The sequence below is a fragment of the Cuculus canorus genome, chromosome 3 (assembly GCF_017976375.1).
Source record: "Cuculus canorus isolate bCucCan1 chromosome 3, bCucCan1.pri, whole genome shotgun sequence".
Classification (NCBI taxonomy): domain Eukaryota; kingdom Metazoa; phylum Chordata; class Aves; order Cuculiformes; family Cuculidae; genus Cuculus; species Cuculus canorus.
This window is the reverse complement of record NC_071403.1, coordinates 89,917,517-89,936,434: the sequence shown is the minus strand read 5'-3', so window position 1 is coordinate 89,936,434 and position 18,918 is coordinate 89,917,517. Positions and strand designations below refer to the sequence as shown.

The 18,918-nt window shown below is 37.4% G+C and overlaps 1 protein-coding gene across 1 annotated transcript in view; it reads right to left on the bottom strand.

Annotated features, from left to right (window-relative positions):
- Positions 1–18,918, bottom strand: part of NVL (nuclear VCP like) — a 38,468-nt gene that overhangs the window by 10,795 nt on the left and 8,755 nt on the right. Inside the window, exons 11-19 of the mRNA XM_054063119.1 lie at positions 17,757–17,874; positions 17,147–17,291; positions 15,850–16,120; positions 13,340–13,558; positions 12,606–12,710; positions 11,770–11,832; positions 10,280–10,399; positions 7,737–7,836; positions 1,234–1,340 (exon numbers count right to left, since the gene is read on the bottom strand). Of these exons, the coding sequence (XP_053919094.1) occupies positions 1,234–1,340; positions 7,737–7,836; positions 10,280–10,399; positions 11,770–11,832; positions 12,606–12,710; positions 13,340–13,558; positions 15,850–16,120; positions 17,147–17,291; positions 17,757–17,874 (1,248 nt within the window). The remainder of the gene's footprint in view (positions 1–1,233; positions 1,341–7,736; positions 7,837–10,279; positions 10,400–11,769; positions 11,833–12,605; positions 12,711–13,339; positions 13,559–15,849; positions 16,121–17,146; positions 17,292–17,756; positions 17,875–18,918) is intronic.

Here is an 18,918-nt window from a genome sequence, read left to right as displayed (position 1 = left end):
AGACAGTCTGGTGGCTGACCCTTACTACCCACTTCTTCCAGAAGCAGGTTGGTGGTATTACATCAGAACCACCATAAAAGCCCAATTTTCAAACAACACTGAGTTATTTTTAACAATAAATCGGTAAAATAAAAACCATAATTCCTTACAGTGTATTTGAAAAATGATTCATGGATGTTATGCTCAAATTCCTTCTAGGTCTTTTAAAAGGCAACTGTCTTTAGGAAAAAAGTTGTAAAAAGTTTTAATTGAAATATTCTTATAAAACTTAGAAACAATGAACTGATCTACTGCTAATAGCATAAGGGGGCACACTTTTCCTCCTCCATGAAGTCATGTGTAGAACAACTGAAGGGAAGTCTAGCATCCTGGATTTAAAGAGACTGACTTTGAACAACCATTTTGGCATGAACGAACATGCTTGAATGATTTCATGCTTGAATTCTCACTTTCTGAGTTCTCCTATGGGATTAACTACTGCCACAACTTTATGCTTACAACTTATGCAGTCTGAACTGCCTTTTTTTCAAATTTACTAAATAAGCTTTGCCACATTTTTCATAACACTATTCATAACACTGTGCTATCTTTTCTTTATAGTGAAGATTTGTTCTCCTTTGCAGCTGAAAAAAAAAAGTACCTTGTAGGACACCTGCTCCCTACAGAAAAAGTAGGGAATAGCTAAGTAATTCATAATGCTTTCTATGTTCTTTTTCAAAGGCTTAATTACTGCTGTGCTGTACTTAGAGAAATACTCAAATGGAATTCTATAATCCAAATCTCCGAAGTGGCAAGGAGGACCCGTGAAGGCAGGTACTTTACATTTTCACATTTACATTTACAACTCTTTTCATCACAAGCTTCCTTTCCCAATTACTGTTGAGCAAACGTAGCTGGAGCTAGTGAAGCATTTTGGTGAATATGTGTAACCCCCTCAAAAAAGCTTACAAAACACTTCTAGGCCTATTACTCATACCGATAGGAATCTTTTACTTAAGCCTGTTCAAACTGTAACTATAAAGGCAGCAGTTTCTACGTTTAACAGGTTTGCCTTACAAAATTTATGAATCCCTTGCAGTCTTGAGGCAAATTTAACAGTAGATATGGCTGAAGATTTACTTTTATGACCTCAAGTGTTTGATAAGACAGGATCCTGCAATTCTCTGCAAAACTTAATTTATATTAAATCATTCCACCAGGCTTCAGGATCAGAATTGATTTCCAAATACTCACTTTGGTGATGGTCTTTAAAATAGCGAGTCTATCTTCAGGTGGTGGTAAACCCACGTAGAGTGTTTTATCCAGTCTACCAGGACGCAGGATAGCTGGGTCGATTATATCTTAGGGAGGGGAAAAAGAGAAAAGAAAAAAATATCCAGAAATAAGATACACCCTTAGGAAAGTGTATGCATGAGAAGTAATATGTGCCTACTTGTACAGAGATTCAGAGCAGCATTTGTGCCATGACATGAAGCTCTGAGCATTAAAATAGAACAGTTTCATCTCTGCCAAGCAGGAGCCTCTATTACCTAGCATAGTTAAGCTACATCTGTCCAAAGATGGCTCACAAATACCAGTTTCATCTCTTCACAAATGAAGACACTAACTTGGGCAATACAATACCACTACATTTTCACTGTCATAGGTAAACATGGTCAAGTGAGGAATTCCACATTAATTCAAAACAAGGGGGAAAATTGTTTCCAGTTTGTTCTCTACCTATATTAACAAGTGCAAATCTGCTTGAAAGGCACAGTGATAAATTAAGAAGAACAAGTACAGAAGGCCAGTTATAAGCATCCATATACAAACTTAATTTTATAGGTCATTTGCATTTCTACTATGTATTAATTTTTTGAATGGTAAAATAGGAAACCCATGAAAACACAAACCAGACCTGCAAAGTACAAAATTGCTCAGGAAGAACTACAGACTCCAGATGTTATTATGGGTGGAGAAGTAAGAAACAAAAAAAATCACCACAAACTTTTCTATAAAATTATTCTAAGCTTAAACATCTAGAAATTCTAGAAGGATTTTAGCACTATAGGCTTCAATACTGAACTTCCACAAACAGTAAGGCAGAATATAAATACTAAGGGCTACTGAAATAACAAGAGATATGAACAGGGCATATAACGTGAGAAAGACCTCAATTCCTGTTTGTATTTCAGCTCAAACTGCCTGGATGATGTTTCTAAATGCTTCTTGATGCCCCATTTCCCCATCTACCAAAAATGATGATATTACTTGCTGTATTTCACTAAGGAACTATATTGCAGCATGATCCCTGGAGGTATTTGAAAAGATGTGTTGATGTGGTTTAGTAGTGGACTCGGCAGCATTAGGTTACCAGTCAGACTTGATGATCTTTAAGGCCTTTTTCAACATAAATGGCTCTATGATTTCCTACATACTACAGTAATGTGAACAGCAAAGTCACAAAAGAACCTATAGAAGATAAAGAAAACCATCCATAATGAGAATGGTGAGAATAAAAAAGGGAGAACTTGATGTATTAAATTAATCCAGACCAGGTGAAACAAGAGTTAAACTGAATCCCTGCCACTGCAGGCCCAGACAGACATCTCTCTTATACATCTGTGCATAGTGCTGTATGATACTTTATCTTGCTTTTGGCATAACTGCACTTTCCTGGTTTTGCGTCTCCGTGGATGGAAGTCTTGCCACATTATTTAAATGAGATGACAAAGTTTGCTTAACAGATAAATTACAAAATCAAAACAAAGACTCTCAATAGGGATTGCATTACAACACCATGCACTTGATAACTTATCCATTCTGAAGTTTGAAAAGCTCTTCATAAATACTAAGCTTGATACAGAAAATACTGTTTCCGTTTTGCACTCTGAGAACATGGCAACTATACAAAGTGAGTAACTAGGTCAAAAGATGCAGTGATCTATTTGTATGTAAATTATTACATTGCCTGCATACAAGGAGTTACCACAACTCACTGGTTTAGTGATTGTGAACTCATTGTGGTAACTCATTGAGTTATGGAGGTTTACAATGAGAAAACCACCATAAAATTTAAAACACAGATCTAAAGTCCCCATCTCCTTCCAAGTCAATTCACCCTGCTGGTTCATATATGGGCATGAAGTTCTTGAAAATTCAAGTCACATAACACAGAAAATTAGTATTTACTCCTTGGTCAAACTCACTCATTAGAGTGCACTTTATATCTGTTTAAAGAACTGAATCATTCTCCCCTTTCAGGAATTTCAAAGTATGCCATCCTTATAAATAATAACGTTCTCTCTCTATTAGTTCTAAACTAATCTAAACAGAGTCAAGTAATTTTAGATATATTTAACATTTTAATGAAATTAAAGTAGTTATCATAGAAACCTCTTTCAAAGCCTATGATTATCTCTTAAGTTTGAAAGCTAAACACAGAAACTTGATGACACATGCGCTTCTTTTCCAAGAAGCTGTCTCAGAGAGACTATGCTTGTATTAAGAGAAATGTCTAGTTAATGATTTTCATCCTGGTTTTCTATGTAGTCAATGGTGTTGTCTATGTTGTTACAAGACAGTAGTACCATTTTCCAAATAAATTTGGCAGAATTACACAAGATGACATTTAGAGTGCATCCATTCCTTGCCTTGTTTGTAAAGGTTGAAACAGGCACCACCCTGTAGAGAATCATGTCATAGTTCAGTCTGATACACTCCTCTCCAGACTACTGCAAACTTCTATTCTCTTTATTAAATTATATTGAAAGTATCTTCGCAATAATCCCTATAATGTGACATCCTATTGTCCTGTAATAAAACTCTATTAGTCTCACACTCATTTCCAGTTGATTATTCACGTCTTATCTCAAATGTACAAGAGTCGATATTTATGAAAGTTCAGTGCATACCAGCAACTATGACTATTGTGGTGAGTCCATCATACTTCCATAGTGACTACAGCTTTTAAAATTATATTGAAGAATACAAGATCTAGGGTGTCACCTTGTGATCTTCTAGAATGCTCAGAAGCTCTAAAAGTTTTTCTGAGACTCCAGATAAACAGTGATGTTAACTAGTTTCTCCTACACAAACAACAAACTCCCCTAAAGTTACTGTGAAAGATAGGTAATGTTCAAGGGCTGCTGAAATGCAGAAATATAATTTGTGTGAGTTAGAACTATCATGAAATAAATTGTTCCATGCCTCACATATCAAGTGCTTTTCTTAGATCTTATCTAGCCTTTAATTCAGCAACATGTATAAACAGGGATAAACATAACAATTGAAAAACCAAAACCAAACTATTGTCAGAGATTAAAGATTATTTTTACTGCTTCAAAACATGGTTCAGGTGCATAGCTCTAGAAAACTAACATAAACTTGCTAAAAAACCCAGAACTCACTGAAACTAGGATTATGCTCCAAGTTAACAGCAGAAGTGGAAATCTGCAAGAATTAATTTTAAAAAGCTAGAGAAAATGACCATGAATAAAAGCAAAGACATCACCGCAATAACGTCAAGCTTAAATCACGACCAGCTTTTAGCGTTTGTCTGTTTCCTCAGGTTACATACAGTTCCTTAGATCCCACGGTAAATGCTGCTAGTTTCTTGGTCAGCATTTCTCTTAAGAGTTTATTAACAATCAAAGCCCGAGGAAGTAAGAAAAGAGCAGAAAGCAGCAGTATCCAATACTGAAACTCACTGGTGACTAGAAAATTGTGGGAAATCTTGGATTTAGGGAAGGAATTAAGCTGAAAAAGAATATAATTATTCTGACCCATAAAGTTTCTAACAGGACATGACATTTCTTTCAGCCCTTTCCCCCCCCCCCCCCCCCCCCCCCCCCCCCCCCCCCCCCCCCCCCCCCCCCCGCCTACCCCCCCCCCCCCCCCACCTTTGTAATGACATTGAGTGCTTCACAGATTTCCCTCTTCAGGGAAAGTTTGACACTGGTTCTGCATTTAGGTGGAAAGAGATTGCTTTGGGAATATGGCATACCTGCTAATTTAGCAGTAGTCAAGAAAGACCTACAAAGGACTTTCAAAGTCACCGAATAAGTGCAAAAAACATCCAAATATCGTGCTTTGAAGAACAGACCAAAAGCTTACTTCAGCACTGCCAGAGTAAGAATTACCACTTGCAGACTGCATATGATAAACAAAAGGAACCAATCTATAGTGCCTTTTGGTGAAATGGGAATTAAAAGTGTTAAAAGTCCTTAAAGGATGTGAAAAAATTAGCAGTCTTCAGCCATGGGATATATAAAACATCACTATTTCAAAATAATAGCTGTTCACAGGTGCTAATGCCTCACTGGAACGACTATGCCAGGTACATACCTTGATGCCAAAACTGGTTGAGCCAGCAACTACAACAACAGCAGCAACTATAACTACAGAAGAAGTCTGGCATGATGGTCTCCAAGACTACAATGCTGACAACACACACCAACAGTCACAAACAGTAACAGCAACCAACTATAAAAGCTACCGTGCATGCAACAACTCTAAAAAAGCATCTTGAAAAGCCATTTTCTCTCCCATTTAAGTATGTTAGCATGGATTAAAAAAGCTGAGATCTTGCACTTCACAATACTGGCCCAGTGGAAGATTTCAGGAAGTTCTGCTGAGACACATAGATTATTTAGATTTATATTACACACACAGCCAAGACCTCAATTCAACACAACTATGACATATCTTTATAGTCATGATATCTTTCATACAAATGTCAGACATAGAAGTAAATGAGCTTTTCGGGCACCACAACTTGTATTGTTTGCTGGAATAATTTCAATACACTCACCAGTAAAAGCTATGGTTGTCCTACAGGTCCCTGCTTGGACATTTCGTTCTCAGGATGGTAAGAGTGCTTTGCTAGCACAGACTCCCTGTTCTCTATCTGCAGTGTGCTTCTGTTAAGTACCCAAACCATACTAGGAAAATTTAGTTTGGTGAACAGCAAAGCTGGGAATTAGGACAAACCTGCCACACACAACTATTCATATCTGGAAATTAACATCTGAGCAACATTTACTCTAAACTGGCCTTTGTAAAGCTACTAAACTACTTGCACTCAGCAGCCTCTACAAGTGAAGGCATGAGCAGAAAACAGAACACGTACACACGCTGCCCTTAACCGTATTCACCCCTGTATATCCATGGTACTCCTGAAGTGGCCCCACAGGAAGTCAAGCTGGATGCATCCTCAACTTCTACAGTGTTGGAATTCACACTCCAAGCTACTAATCAGAGATAACGACAAGTTTACTGCCATCAGCAATTAGATATGAAGCCCCTGAGAAACACTCAAAGCCAGCCTGCTTGAACTGAGCACAACTAATTTAGCAAGAGCTCTCTTTCCTAAGGCAACTTAACGACACTAGTACTAACAACCCCCTGGTACACCCAGCTGTATCTATATATAGATGCGCTATATTGTGTAACCTTATTCTCTTTTCCACATTGAATTAGATAGGTCAGAATCATCATGCTCATGCCAGAAAAATTTACCACTTTAAATCGAAGAATCTCTACAAGCACATATAGATTTAAGCATCTATTGCTCATACTACACCATGTGAAGTGTGTCTTGGTGCAAAGACTTTGAAGGATTTGAGGGACAAGAAACTTTCCTCAAAAGTCTTTGAATTTTTTGACCACTGGGAAAAAACTCTCATATTCTAATTTATATCCAAAGTAGCAACACTACTTCTTTTTCCTGTTAAGCCATTTCTTGTCAGAATTCTACATCTTGTCCTTTCTTAATAAATGCATGTATGAAAAAACTAACTGCATCTTGTTGTCACCAGTAATTTGCCAAATATATGCTCAAGGTGCAAAGGTTCTTTCAAAAATTCTAGTACCCACACCAGCATAGTTTTAACAAGATAGACTAGTAGCCCTATATTTAATTTCACTTGCAATATTCAGAAAAATGTTCACGGCCCAGGGCAATACCTTTATGCATATTTCTATACTGATAGCAAGTTTCAACTGTCAGCATCTAAATGGAGTTCAAATTCAGGAAGAGACAAGCTTCTTGCTATGTGTAAAACACAAGACTACTCCACAACATAAAAAAAGAAAGAGGCAGAAAGTTGTTTGTAAAACACAACATGTTTGAATAATAGATATCAGAGTTTAGCTTATTAACTAAGAAGATGCTGCAGGAATTGCAAAAGCTACCAAAAATTGAAGAGCTAGCAAGGGAGCACAGATGTCAGTCAATATCAAAGCTTGACAGAACATGAACGAACAGTAGAATAAAATCAGGCTGAGGGAACAAAGTTTGGAACATGAAGCCCAGGAAGCAAAAGATAAGCAAACAGAAAAATGATTTAACATGACCCCGATGCAAGGGAAAAATAATTAAAACAAGCAGAAAACCTTAAGGTTGCTTTGAACAGAAAATCAATGTAAGCAGCAAAAATCATGTAATTTATCTTTTAATTCTATTTTGCTATTTTATGTTTCAAGGACATAACTAAAGTCCAATTAAGTCAAAGGTCTTTCAAAGCATTTTACAGCAGTAGTATCAGGTGCTAATTAAGACACGCGTTAAAGATGCTGCTCCATTCCGCAGTGTCACAAGAATGTGGAACAGAGTAATTGACCAGAAAAGGTTTGGATTTGAGGAGACTGTAATTTTAAGTACAGAACAAGGTTAGTTATAGAATTCAAATACATAAGAACGCAAGAAGATACCAATGACATTTGATTTCTCTAGTTTATGATTTTTGGGTCCTTACCTGGCCTGTTTGTGGCAGCCATAATGAAAACCTGCTGACGATTCTCCAGACCATCCATCTCTGTCAGTAACTGGTTAACTACTCGGACACTGGCTCCTGACTTTAAAAGGAGAAATTTGTCAACAAAATTGAGGTAACAGTGGGAATGTGAGCATTTCAAATGAAAACAAGCAAAAAAATACTATTAAAAGAAAAGGTTTCTTTTCACACTTTTAATGTAGCTGCATTCTGGATTTCTATGATTATATTCTTAGCTGGTTTCCACCCCAAATTCATGATACCTATATACCCACGATGCATTTTAACATGTGGCAAACCTCTTCTTTCCCACTCAAGATGAAGGACTCGGTTAAAGAAGCACATACAAGTATTTATACTAAACATTCCTCCATCTATCCCAACATGAACAGCCAAAACATATGAGCTGGCAATGTGCACTCGCAGCCCAGAAGGCCAACCGTATCCTGGGCTGCATCAAAAGAACCATAGCCAGCAGGTTGAGGGAGGTGATTCTGCCCCTATACTCCTCTCTTGTGAAACTTCATCTGGAGTATTGTGTCCAGTTCTGGAATCCTCAACATAAGGATATGAAACTGCTGGAATGGGTCCAGAGGAGGGCTACAAAGATGATCCAAGGGCTGGAGCACCTCCCATATGAGGACAGGCTGAGAGTTGGGCTTGTTCAGCCTGGAGAAGAGAAGGCTTTGAGGAGATCTTATAGCAACCTTCCAGTACCTGAAGGGGCTACAAGAAAGTTGGGGAGGGACTGTTCACAAAGGCTTGTAGTGTTAGGACGAGGGCAATGGGTATAAACTGGAGAGAGGCAGATTTAGATGAGACATAAGGAGGAATTTCTTCACAATGAAGATGGTGAGGCACTGGTACAGGTTGTCCAGGGAAGCTGCGGATGCCTTATACCTGGAAGTGTTCAAGGCTAGGCTGGACGGGGCCTTGGCCAGCCTGGTCTGCTGGGAGGTGTCCCTGCCCCTCGCAGGGAGGTTGGAACTAGATGATCTTTACGGTCCCTTCCAACCCAAACTATTCTATGATTCTATGATCTCAATATTCAGGCTCTGAAAAAAGAATTCTTTCAGTAGCTGAGCTACTCAATACTTAAATGTTAATTCAATATTAATTACATCCTATAACCAACCTCTATACTTAATCTGAATTTCATTTTAGAGTTGGGGAGACAGAGAAAGAGAGAGAAGGCACAGGAGTTGGATAACAAGAGTTCAATTATGCAGTAAAACCAGTCAATGATTTTCAAGAATGTTGTTCTAAGTATTACTGTTCTATTTTAAACAAACAAACAAAAATACAAATCCACCTATGGATAATTAAAATACATGATGAAAATGCACATAGGTCTCAAAAAGCCAATCAAACATCCCTGAGTTTCAATTATGAATCCCAAGGATTGTCACCAGTATTAGAGCCTGAGTCAGTCACCAGTCTCCTGCCCAGACAGCACCTCTACATGGTTAAAGGAGGCTGTGAAGAGCAGGAGTGAGTTTCTAAGCACCAAGCTGCTACTGCCACAGAAGTGAAATACAGCGAGGCCAAAGCACGCTTGCTCCCCCTCCTTAGCTCCCAATCTATGCCCAGTGTGGTACCTAGTACTAGACACTGTCATTTATGGCTCTGTGGGAACTATCATCTCAGGACATTCAAGAATTCAAGTCCAAACTCTTCAGCTTAGCTGTCTTTCATAAGAAGCAAAGTATGCAAATTCAGAAGACAAGGTACGACTCAGAAACAGTTGATGAAACTTCCTCTCTCTCCTACAGACTGGAACTACAGTCTTCCTGTTTAAAATAATTGATGGCAATATTTGAACAGTGCTCTACTCAACCTCTGTTGAAAAAAGTATCTTTTCTTTCAGCCATCAACATCCATGCACCAGTACAGTATCATAAGTCAGATGCACTTAATCTGCATAAGAAACAGAGCAGCTTTCCTCTCAACACACTAACACCTTGCGCTAAGAAAATAACCCTCCCCAAAGAAGCTGTTAATTCTAGGTGTAGGTAGTTCCTAATCTAGAACAAAAAAAACTAAGACAGAGAAAACTTCACGGGTGGAATAGCTCTGAAGCTACTGCATTTCACTACGCTCCTGCCTCAAACATTTTCATGATCCAGTTCATGTTGTTCAAATCAATACGTACTTCATGCCAGCATTACAGTTGCATACAGGTATCAGGATTTGGCCATAAATTAAACATTATATTTAAGCACACTCCATCTTTTCCTATGGCTTTACACAGCCAAGTTGGTGGATATACACAAATTCTCTGGGTATTATTTTCTATACACATATATGTACACATTTTTTTTCCATATGCATAGATGCTAAATAAAGGATTAAGCTTTAGAAAATTTGACCAGCATTTTTCCTTAAATGTGAGAAAGTCTATTAGATTGTTTCTCTTGGGAGACTCTGAATGTAGAGGCCTTGCAGGTACTTCTGTTGCTACCACAATGTTGCAAAAACTCTGACAGAGATAAAATATCACCATAAATAAGTTAGGAGAGACTCACCTCACGGTCAGACCTCCGAGGGCACAAAGCATCAACTTCATCAAAAAATATAACACAAGGGGCTGAATTCCTGGCACGCTGGAATACCTGACGTACAGCCCGTTCACTTTCACCAACATACTAAAACAAATGACAAATCATGGCAAAACAATGTAAGATGTGAAGATTTTGCTTGGGGAAAAAAAATAATCACTGTTTTAAACACTATTTAAGATGTTTTACAAGGAAGAAGTGCACCTTGCTAACCAGTTCACTTCTGATAGTAGCCTGTTATCTCTGTTTCCTCGGTGATTAAGATTTACTTGGGAACAAGTTGTCACCAGCTCACTTCTGACAGTTTGCAGTACACTCAGAATTTAACAGAACTCCTTCCTCCTGGGAAATGAATCTAACTTGGCATCATTCTGCTCATAAGAATTAACAATCTTCATTAAGGACCTTTTGGTTCTTCAATTGTTCCTAAACAAACCCAGTGAGCAATCTGAACACAATGAACATCTGAAGTTCATCTAGTGAACTAGTTCATCTAGTTCATCTAGCCTGATGAGACGGGGGATTGACAGCAAGAACTGAAAAGTAAACCAGAATTTCTCTTTGAATGGCAAATTGTACAGCTGGGGAGGTGCCAAGTTGAGAATACAAACATTTTTTTCCAAACAAACACTATTTGATACAATTTTCATGGCCAGACATTTTCTTTTTACTTAACAAGGAAGAAGGGCTGCTCATCAATTCAGTGTTATATTTCCTGCCTGGATCACTACTTAAAGTACACAAAAACGTTTGGGAAAAGAATAATCAAATCCACTATTTTGGTTTTAGCTTCCACATTATTGATAAGCAGGTAACTGCCGTGGTCTTCTGAGGTGTGGACTGCAGCTGCTTTGGTCTGTTCAACATGTCCTCTAAACTCTAAAAGGGACTGAATTCATATTACAACACTTAGAAGTTGAGGGCTTAAAAAACTCAAGACTGTAGCACTTTTATGTGTTAACATTTAAAACCTTAAAAATCACTCTGATCAACTGAAAAACCCCACATTGCTTTCCAAGGTTTCAAACTTCCATTAAGAAGCTAAAATGACTGGCAAAACACATTTCTGAACTTGAAAGCTGAGAATTTTCTTTTGCTTAGTGAAATCTGCTGACTTGCAGTTACCGGTTACCAATCATTCTCACTGTAGATTTGAATTGTTCTTTTCCCTGATGTACACAAAAGTGACGATGCATGTAGTTGGCCATTTAGAAATCCCACTTCAATAAAGAAGGCTCCATCTGTCAGGTAATTTAAACGAAGATACATACTTCAATTATCCAGACAGTATTTTTGTTTTCACATGAGCAACTTCACTGCGAAAAACTTGAAGCAGAGGTTAAATGAGGCAATTTCAGTTGCACCAGTATCAGTTGTGTAATTATCAGGAATTTTGCTTGCCCCACACTTTGGACAAGAATTCCATAAATAACAAAAGCACAATGATTAATGCATACCATATTTAGCAGTTCAGGACCTTTCACAGAGATGAAGTTCAGTCCAGACTCATTTGCCACAGCCTAGCAAAAAAGGAAAGACAAGTTTATATATGAACCACATATTTCTCACGTTTTTTCAGGTTCTGTCTATGGAGTGATAAACAAACTTAATGGAAGGAACAGTTATCAACTGTTTGTAAAATACATAAAATAGTACAATTATATGCAAATAAAAGTAAGAGAGGGGCAGGGAATTTAGCAAGGTGTTTGCACTCTTCAGTGCGGCAGTGTTTCAGATTCACACACCGCCTCTCTCCCCTGTATTAGGGAAGAATTCTCAATAATTAGTGGGAGTTAAAGAGATATTCAATTACACCAGCATTTAGAGATAAAGATGAGTGATAATCCAGAAATTCGCATGAATATCTGCATTTACATGGAGAGGCCCTAAGAACTGACATGCTTGAGAAGGAAAACAAAAGGATTTTCAGTAAGGTAAAACAGAATAAATAAAAAATACATACATATAATAGAGTGTAGACTATTTCAAAATACATTATTTAGTTACAGTGAACTATTCCCTAGAAGTGGTTATCTTCCTAGCTTTGCTATTTTCTTTGTAACCAACTTCATTCCTTCAGGTTTTGCAGTATTCCCTCTTCAAGGAAAATTGGAACTTTATGACAAGGAAATCAAATAATTTTAGCACACAGACCCAAATCTAACTTTCTGATGGGAAGTGGTAAAAGAGCCCAACTTGTGGCAGTATTATCAATACTCAGGCATTCTTACAAAAACATCCACTTCAAGAAGAGTCTCCAGTATTTTTTAAACCCATTTTGAAAATTGATTACCTTAGCCAACAGTGTTTTGCCACAGCCAGGAGGCCCTGCAAGCAGGACACCAGCTGGAGTAGTCAGACCCAGAGCTTTAAACTGCTCTGGGTTTCGGACAGGTGCCTGTAAAAGAAATTATCATAGTTATCTGTGACAAGAAGCTAACAGGAAACTTTTCATTTTGGCTACAATTGGATGAAAAAATAATTTGTAAGCAAGTTCTTTATTCCAGTTCTTTATACAACTAAAAGAAGCAGTCCATCAGCATCTTCTTATCTTACACTGATAAGTACCAGAAAATGGGGGAAGTGTCATTATTCAGATGCAAAGATATTACTGCCCTAAGTTGTCAACCTAAGGTGCTGTGTTTGGTGTCTCTCTGACTCAGCGAGACTGCTAATCTTCCAGCTACACCCCTTCTAATTCTTTGTGTGGCAGTTGCATAACTCAGGGTGTTGGCACAAAACTTTTAGAATACTTAAGATTCAGCAACAATGCACATACTGAAAACAGAAATCATGAATATAGTAAGTGAAATGTTAAATACATGCACCAGACTTGTAACAAATTTGAACGCAAATTATAGAAGTCTGACTATTTTAAGTGAAGATAAAAATTTCTAGTTTGTAGCATGTTAGAGCCCATGGGCAGCACATTATACCTTAAATAAATATTAAAAAAATACAAGCATAGGGTTTTTTTTCTACATGGGGGAAGTGCAAAAAATCTTCACAAGTAAGGTTAAGACGCACCAATATTGCCATAGTCAGTTCTTCTCGAACATCCTCCAGGGCTCCGATATCTGCCCATGTCACATCAGGAACTGTGACAAAGCCTTCTCTCTTGGCAGAGGGTTGCACCGATGGCAGTGCAACAATAAAATCATTCATCTCAATGCACAACTTCTGCAGCTGCTCCTCAGGCAAAGGATCTTGCTTTTTCAGCAAATCCAAAAGTCTCTGCAATTCATCCTTAGAGCACATGGAATGGGAGAGAAAAACATTATGCACTGGATTAGATATTAAGAACCATTTTAAAAGGCTTTTTCAAAGCAATACTTTCTTTAATTGTAATGTTAATTACTATAAAATAATTACATATAATACACATAAAATCTGTAAAACAACATAAATATTAACATTAATGATAAAAATGTCCCAGGAAAGCCCTACATAAGTGTAACACTTGTGAAAGCACCAATCTGGCAAACTACAATCTTAATTTAGATAGTCCAAAAACAGAGCTAACATATGTATTTTGTCTTCAAATTCTTCCTACTAGTTCCCCCACACTGATTAGGAGAAAGTTCTTTCCACACTGAAATTTCCAAAATAAGTACTAATTATATGTATTAATTCTGGTTTTAATAAAAAATTGCTTTCAAGAAAAAGTGAACAACTCTGATGAACAGCACAATTCCAGCAATTTGCAGGATATTCAGTTACATATAAAACTTCAAAACTCTCAATACACACACACACTTTTAGATTATACACTTCTATTTAATATAATTTGATTTCATCATCAAGTCATTTCCTCAGGCTGATTAGACCACATTTTATAACCAGGCCCTGATAAATTTTGTGTAAACAGAATAGAGATACGGGGTAATGCTTTTCAACACTGTCCCATCTTGCAAACCACAGTACCCCAGGCAGGTATGTTCCAATTTCTCCAGTTTCTTATTGTTGAAACTCTCCAACAAAATACTTGCTTAGAGAAATTTATGCCTTCACAACACAAACACATTCCAGTTCTACTATGGAAAAGCTTTATCAAAGAAAACTGACAAAGTAAAGTTGACAAGCAAAACTATACCAGGATTTTAACCACAAAATGTAGGGAGAAAAAAACCCAACCTGTAAAGACTGTTAAGTTTCCACATTTTTCCTGCAGCAGTAGGAGGGAGAAGTATTACTTCTTATATGTTGCAACTAAGGCAGCTCTACAACTCATCACAAAGAAACAGAAGTGTTTATAGTGCCTGATATTCTTTTAAAGCCCTCTTTCTTCTTAGCAGAACCATTAAGAGAAACTCTGAAATAGCCAAGATCACCGGGTTTGTTTACTTTAATTGTGTGAATGATTTTTAAAGGTTTTGTATGTTTATTTTTTATTATAACATAATATTATAAACATAATATAATAGTTTTAATGACAATACCCTGTATTAGACTATGTCAACCTCCTGCCAGCTACCAAAACATGGCTCTGTTAGGATTAGACTTCCTCATCCTCAATAACCCCTTTGAACATGGTGATGTTGATAAAAACTGCAACTACCTGCCCCTCCCACTTTCTTTTGGCTCCATTAGACCCCAGGAAACACCAGGAGGTACACAGCACGATTATGCTACTCTAAGACAAAGGCTTACTATAGCTTTTTACACTGTTTTTTGCTAACTACAAATCTGGGTACAATGTGGATTTAAAACCATTTTGTTTTACTTCTCCAGACAGATCTTTAGAAAGCCTACAAATAATGAAGGCATGTACGCACTCCAAATTTTGAGAGTTGGGGCCAAGAATAAAGATGTTCTGGTTCACTGACCACACCGTGTTAGTGGGGCCACAGAATAATGCTGGGACTGGAAATGCTATTTTCTGCAACGCAGTTTGAGCTGTACTGCACATTAACAGATACTTTCTCTGCAGCTCAAGTCACACTGCTAACCCAACTTTTCTACTAGACAGATACCTCTTCCTCTAGTGTACTCTAGTGTACTAGACACCACATGTGATTTACTGCAAGTAATCACACAGCTGTAGGGAAAATGCAGATTCACTAAGATACTTCCAGATTTTGGCTAACTGTAGCCATACCAGAGTCAGGGAAGAGCCCCAGGCATGATAATAGATGTTTTACTGAGTGCACTGCAAACAGCTTGGTAAAAACTCACTGCAAGTCTGATATTCTTACAATTCTCTTACAATTTTGAAGAGAGATATACCCACTGTTTTAACCTCTGGTCTGCTAGAAAACAAAACAATGCTACACAAATAACAACGATGAAAAACACAAGGGAAAAAAAGACATACTGTGTAAAACATTAACATGATTTTGTAGAGGTTGTGGGTTTTGGAAGCCACTTATTCAGACCCATTACATGGGTCATTAGGAGCTGGGTTTAGGCGCTGATGTTTCTAAATTTAATATTATGTTAGCCAAAGATGTTTAAAGATTTATGAGCAATTACTATCACAACTACAAACGGGCTCATTTTTTAATATATAAGACATACATGCTTCAAGGAACAAATACCTCAGGAGGAAGTTCTAGTTGTTTGGTATCCTCTTCCACCAGGATGTGTGCCCCTACTCCCATACTTTCCTCAGCTATGTGTCCTCCAGCATGTACATGTTTCCTTTTCTGCTTCTCAGATTTTATCAGGATCCTGTTCACTGTGCACATAGCCGCCTCACGACAAAGTGCCATCAGATCAGCACCTACGTAACCTGGAGTCAGCCGTGCTAAATGATGAAATTCAAAGGATTCCGGGAGCTTAAGTTTTCGACATAAAGTCCGAAGAATTCTAGTCAAGGAGGGAGAAGAAGTACAACAAAATAAAGATGAAGCTAGGGCTTTTTATATTTTCATATGAAACCAAACAGCATTGATTTAAGGTCTCTTTCGGTGCATAGTAACTAAAGTGGTGCAGTGGGAACAGTTTTCACTCAACTAGGAAGTAACCAACACTGATGCACACAAAACTATGCTATGTTCTTAAAACTAAAACCAACAGCATCAGCCAGACAATGTGAACCAGTGGACTTATGATTCGAAACTGAGAAAGCAGATCTCAGCCAGAGGTGCGCAAACGTTATCCATTGGTGTAGTTAGCCTTGTGTTACTAACAACCTGAGTCTGCATTGTCTGTTCCATCCCTCTTTTATTTATTTATTGAAGAACATCCACAACAAACCACTCTGCAAGGTGCGAATGAAATCAGACAGAGAGGAGCTCTGTCTTTTAATCTTGAGTACCTTTCCCCTACCGCTGTCAGTGGAACATAACTAAATACAGTTAATCAATAAAATTTCCAACAGGCAACACACAGTTTATGTGTACACATTGTGTATTACATCATCTTTATTCAGAAGCTGAGGTTACCTACCTATGCGATTCCATCACTAATACAAAACAGCTCTACATAACTGTCAGTGAAGTGCTATGCTTCACACTTCTTTTTAATGGGAGATTATTAATTTAATAATTACATAGGGAGCACCAAAGAGAGAATGATAACTTCCTGAGCAACAGAAAAGATATATTTAATTAAATCATCTATGCTGTTAAAGCACTTGAAAACCCATTAATATATTGCTAAAAGCAGATTTGCACACAAGAAAGGAAACCACTCCAAATACAGCTACCAAGACTAAAGTAGCACACTTAGCATCTTCGGCACTTTTCATTCAGTGTGTGCTGATCCACAGGCATGTACAGGCACAAACAGGAATAAACATAAAGTGCTTTTCCTTAATTTTTATGTTAACTTACACATTATTTCCTTATTATTTAATTAATCAAAAATAAGGTTAAACTTTGTAACGCATACTTTTCTCTTGCTGCTTCGTCTGGAATCCCTAAACAAATTTCTCGATCAAATCTCCCAGCTCGCCTCAGTGCAGGATCCAGTGAGTCAGGCCTGTTAGTTGCTCCAATAACAAGGACCTGGGTAGTGGCATTCACGTTGTTCAAGTCTAAAGGAAGGAAGGAAGTTAGTACTCATACTCACTGTCTCAACTTTGTTCTGATATCTATGTGACTTAGTTTCTGCAGCACAAAATAATACTTAGAGCAGCAGAGATAAACTAACCAACAGCCATACTACACTGCTGTTCATCCTTATTTCTACCACCCAGAATTTGTGTTTTGCAAAATCAACCAAAATGTTCAAGTGACATTTGTGACATTTTCCCATTGTATCTGTTTATATAACAGATAGGCTTATATAACATTGTGCTGACCACTGTGAAAATAAATTTGAGGGGATGCTACTACGTTATTAAAATCTTCCCACCACCCATCAGGGTAAACTGTGTCAAATGTGAAGAAATATTACCAGTATCACCACTAAAGTAACCACAAGTTACTACTGAAAGAAAGCAGACAGTGAACCCGATAATTACAAAGTTTAGTTTAGTACAGATGATTCCAAAACTCACCATCCATACAAGTTAGGAATTGAGCAACAATTCTCCGCTCCATGTCCTTCGATGCAACTTCTCTTTTTGGGGTAATTGCATCAATCTCATCAATGAAAAGTACACATGGTGCACTGGACTAGGAACAAGAAATATGAATCATTACAAAATTATGATGACACAGGGTATTACAAGAGAGGAAGAATTTTTCCAGATTTTCTGTTTTATAATTACTACTGTAAGTCTGCTGCACAATCAACCTGTACTGAAGCAATTCTGCTGTTCTTATTGACTACCTGGAGAGCTGCCAGACTATGAAGCTGTGCTGAACTGAGGCTATGAAATAATTAAGCCGTGTCTCTTATATATTGCTTAAAATTTAAGTGTCCCTACATGTTGCTTTATGATTTCCATAAACATTCCATTGTAACTGCTTACTTGTTCAATTCCAATGAGAAAAACAGACAAGAAAGCTCTGGGATTTTTCATCTGTTTGTTTTGTTAGTGACAACAGAGCTGTGGAATTTCAAGAGCTAGTATCACTGACACACAGAGCCAAACAAAAAGAGCCGTGGTGATCATGAAAAATGATCTACCGCTCTTCAGATTACTACAATTATTACAAGAAGGTACTTGTAAAGCCCATGTTCAAAGAGTAAAAATGAGTAACTCCCATAGAGTCGTAAAATTCTGTGTATGTCATGTTCACAAAAAGCCAACATAAATAAAAAATAATAAATAGTGTAACTAAGAGACAAGAAGTGCTTAACTGACATAAGATGATTAACATCCTCAAAAGTACTAGTAGTGCAAACGTATATTTAAGCAAAACACTAGAACACTTCAGGAAGGAAAAGAAGGAAAAGAAATATTTAAGGTAAGCACTTCAGGAAAAGTCCCATATAAAAAAAATAGTATTTTGAAACCCATTCATTCTGTGTTATCAGGCAGCATCTGCACCATCTAGTTGTCAGTCACTTTTCCTCTATCTGATAGAGGAAAACAAGCAACTTACATGCATAAGGTACAGTAAAACTATGTCCTTTTTAATCCCACACACAATAACTTCGTACAAGCCACTTAAATGTATGCAAAGGTTTGTAAGAAAGGGAACAGAATTAATTTTTAAACAGATTTTATGCAATAATTTTTTAAAAATTATTTTTATAGCAACCTCCCCTCA